This window comes from Calidris pugnax, unplaced genomic scaffold, assembly GCF_001431845.1.
Source record: "Calidris pugnax isolate Ruff unplaced genomic scaffold, ASM143184v1 scaffold619, whole genome shotgun sequence".
Lineage (NCBI taxonomy): Eukaryota > Metazoa > Chordata > Aves > Charadriiformes > Scolopacidae > Calidris > Calidris pugnax.
In genome coordinates this window covers 38,896-41,965 of record NW_015091308.1, presented here as the reverse complement: position 1 = coordinate 41,965, position 3,070 = coordinate 38,896, and the positions used below count along the sequence as shown (strand labels likewise).

General features: G+C 65.4%; 1 protein-coding gene across 1 annotated transcript in view; it reads left to right on the top strand.

Annotated features, from left to right (window-relative positions):
* LOC106899175 (serine/threonine-protein kinase MARK2-like) overlaps positions 1-3,070 on the top strand; it is a 29,686-nt gene that overhangs the window by 4,019 nt on the left and 22,597 nt on the right. The window contains exons 3-5 of the mRNA XM_014960883.1: positions 265-335; positions 1,355-1,591; positions 1,690-1,809. Coding sequence (XP_014816369.1) covers positions 265-335; positions 1,355-1,591; positions 1,690-1,809 — 428 coding nt within the window. The remainder of the gene's footprint in view (positions 1-264; positions 336-1,354; positions 1,592-1,689; positions 1,810-3,070) is intronic.

Sequence of the window (3,070 nt, the reverse complement as noted above, 5' to 3'; positions counted from 1 at the left end):
CCCTCTCCTGCAGATAGTGTCGGCCGTGCAGTACTGCCACCAGAAGTTCATTGTCCACAGGGACCTGAAGGTGAGGAGCCACCACCTTGGGACCCCCCCGGGACCCCCCTGCCAGCACCCCAAGGGGCTCCTCGGGGCCCCCACCCCCCTTGATGCCAGGGCAGCACCCAGACACCCCTGAACCTCCTGGGAGGTTCCAGACACCCTGGGATGGTGCAAGGACCCCCAGGGCAGCACCCAGACACCCCTGAACCTCCCCGGGAGGTGCTGGGCTGCAGATAGTGTCGGCCGTGCAGTACTGCCACCAGAAGTTCATTGTCCACAGGGACCTGAAGGTGAGGAGCCACCACCTTGGGACCCCCCCGGGACCCCCCTGCCAGCACCCCAAGGGGCTCCTCGGGGCTCCCACCCCCCTTGATGCCAGGGCAGCACCCAGACACCCCTGAACCTCCTGGGAGGTTCCAGACACCCTGGGATGGTGCAAGGACCCCCACCCCCCTTTTCTTATTCTGCCCCCCCAGGTGAGGTTTTCGACTACTTGGTGGCCCACGGGCGCATGAAGGAGAAGGAGGCCCGGGCAAAGTTTCGACAGGTCGGGGCAGGGGGACACACACACACACGGGTGTGACACATCCAAGGGGGTTCCAGACACCCCTGAACCCCCCTGGGAGGTGCAAGGACCCCCAGGGCAGCACCCAGACACCCCTGAACCCCCCTGGGAGGTGCAAGGACCCCCAGGGCAGCACCCAGACACCCCTGAACCCCCCTGGGAGGTGCAAGGACCCCCAGGGCAGCACCCAGACACCCCTGAACCCCCCTGGGAGGTGCAAGGACCCCCAGGGCAGCACCCAGACACCCCTGAACCCCCCTGGGAGGTGCAAGGACCCCCAGGGCAGCACCCAGACACCCCTGAACCCCCCTGGGAGGTGCAAGGACCCCCAGGGCAGCACCCAGACACCCCTGAAGCCCCCCGGGAGGTGCTAGGACCCCCAGGGCAGCACCCAGACACCCCTGAACCCCCCTGGGAGGTGCAAGGACCCCCAGGGCAGCACCCAGACACCCCTGAACCCCCTGGGAGGGAGCCAGGACCCCCAGGGCAGCACCCAGACACCCCTGAACCCCCCTGGGAGGTGCAAGGACCCCCAGGGCAGCACCCAGACACCCCTGAACCCCCCTGGGAGGGTGCCCAGGACCTTTTGGGGGGCACCCAGACACCCCTGGGAGGGCACAAGGACCCCTTGGGCAGCACCCAGACACCCCTGAACCCCCCCTGGGACGTGCTGGGACCCCCAGGGCAGCACCCAGACACCCCTAAACCAACCTCGTGGTGCTCTCCCTTCCCCCCCCGGGACAGGCGGAAAACCTCCTGCTGGACGCCGACATGAACATCAAAATCGCCGATTTTGGGTTCAGCAACGAATTCACCTTCGGGAACAAATTGGACACTTTTTGCGGGTCCCCCCCCTACGCCGCCCCCGAACTCTTCCAGGGGAAAAAATACGACGGCCCCGAAGTCGACGTCTGGAGTTTGGGCGTCATCCTCTACACCCTGGTCAGCGGTTCCTTGCCCTTCGATGGGCAAAATCTGAAGGTAACACCTCAGGGTTGGGTTTTTTTGGGGGGGGGGAAATGTTCCGTGGGGTGGGGGGGTCACGGTGTCCTGCTGATGGGTGTTTGTCCCCCCCCCAGGAGTTGCGGGAGCGGGTGCTGCGGGGGAAATACCGCATCCCTTTTTACATGTCCACCGACTGCGAAAACCTGCTCAAGAAGTTCCTCATCCTTAATCCCACCAAAAGGGGCACCTTGGAGGTGAGGAGGGGGGGGTTGGAGCATGGAAGACCTGCCTGGGTGCCCCCCAGTGGGGTCCTGGGTGCCCCCAGGGTGGTCCTGGACACCCCGAGAGCACCCCAAGACTCCCTAGAATGGGACCCTCATGGGACCACCCAGGGACCCTCAGTGTGGTCCTGGGCACCCCTGGGGCACCCAATTGTGGTCCTGGGCACCCCAAGATCTCCCCCAAATGGTCCTGGACACCTCATGGGACCACCCAGGGACCCCCAGCACGTTCCTGGGCACCCCCAGGGTGGTCCCTGACACCCATGGGACCATCTAAGGTGCCCTGATACTGTCCTTGGCACCCCCAGGGTGGTCTTGGCCACCCCAAGAGCGCCCCAAGACCACCAATGTGGTCCCGGACCCCCCCCAGAATGGTCCTGGACACCTCATGGGACCACCCAGGGACCCCCAGTGTGGTCCTGGGCACCCCTGGGGCACCCCTAGAGTGGTCCTGGGCACCCCAAGATCCCCCCCAAATGGTCCTGGACACCTCATGGGGCCACCCAGGGACCCTCAGTGTGGTCCTGGGCACTCAATTGTGGTCCTGGGCACCCATGGGACCACCGAGGGTCCCCTGATACTGTCCTTGGCACCCCCAGGGTGGTTCTGGACACCCCAAGACCCCCTCAAATGGTCCTGGACACCTCATGGGACCACCCAGGGACTCCCAGCGTGGTCAGGGGCACCTTCAGCGTGGTCCTGGGCACCCATGGGACCACCGAGGGTCCCCTGATACTGTCCTTGGCTCCGCCAGGGTGGCTCTGGACACCCCAAGCCCCCCTCAAATGGTCCTGGACCCCTCATGGGGCCACCCAGGGACCCTCAGTGTGGTCCTGGGCACCCATGGGACCACCGAGGGTCCCCTGATACTGTCCTTGGCTCCGCCAGGGTGGCTCTGGACACCCCAAGACCCCCTCAAATCGTCCTGGACACCTCATGGGACCACCCAGGGACTCCCAGCGTGGTCAGGGGCACCTTCAGCGTGGTCCTGGGCACCCCCAGGGTGGTCCTGGCCACCCCAAGAGCACCCCAAGACTCCCAGTGTGGTCCTGGACCCCCATGGGACCACCCAGGGCCCCCCAATATTGTCCAGGGCACCTTGGACACCCCTTGAGCACCTCCAGAGTGGTCCTGGGCACCTCTGAGACCCCCAAAATGTCCCCGTCCCTAGAAGTGACCCCAGGAAGTCCCCTGGAAACCCCCCCCAAGACTCCTTTTGATGTTGTGTGTCCCC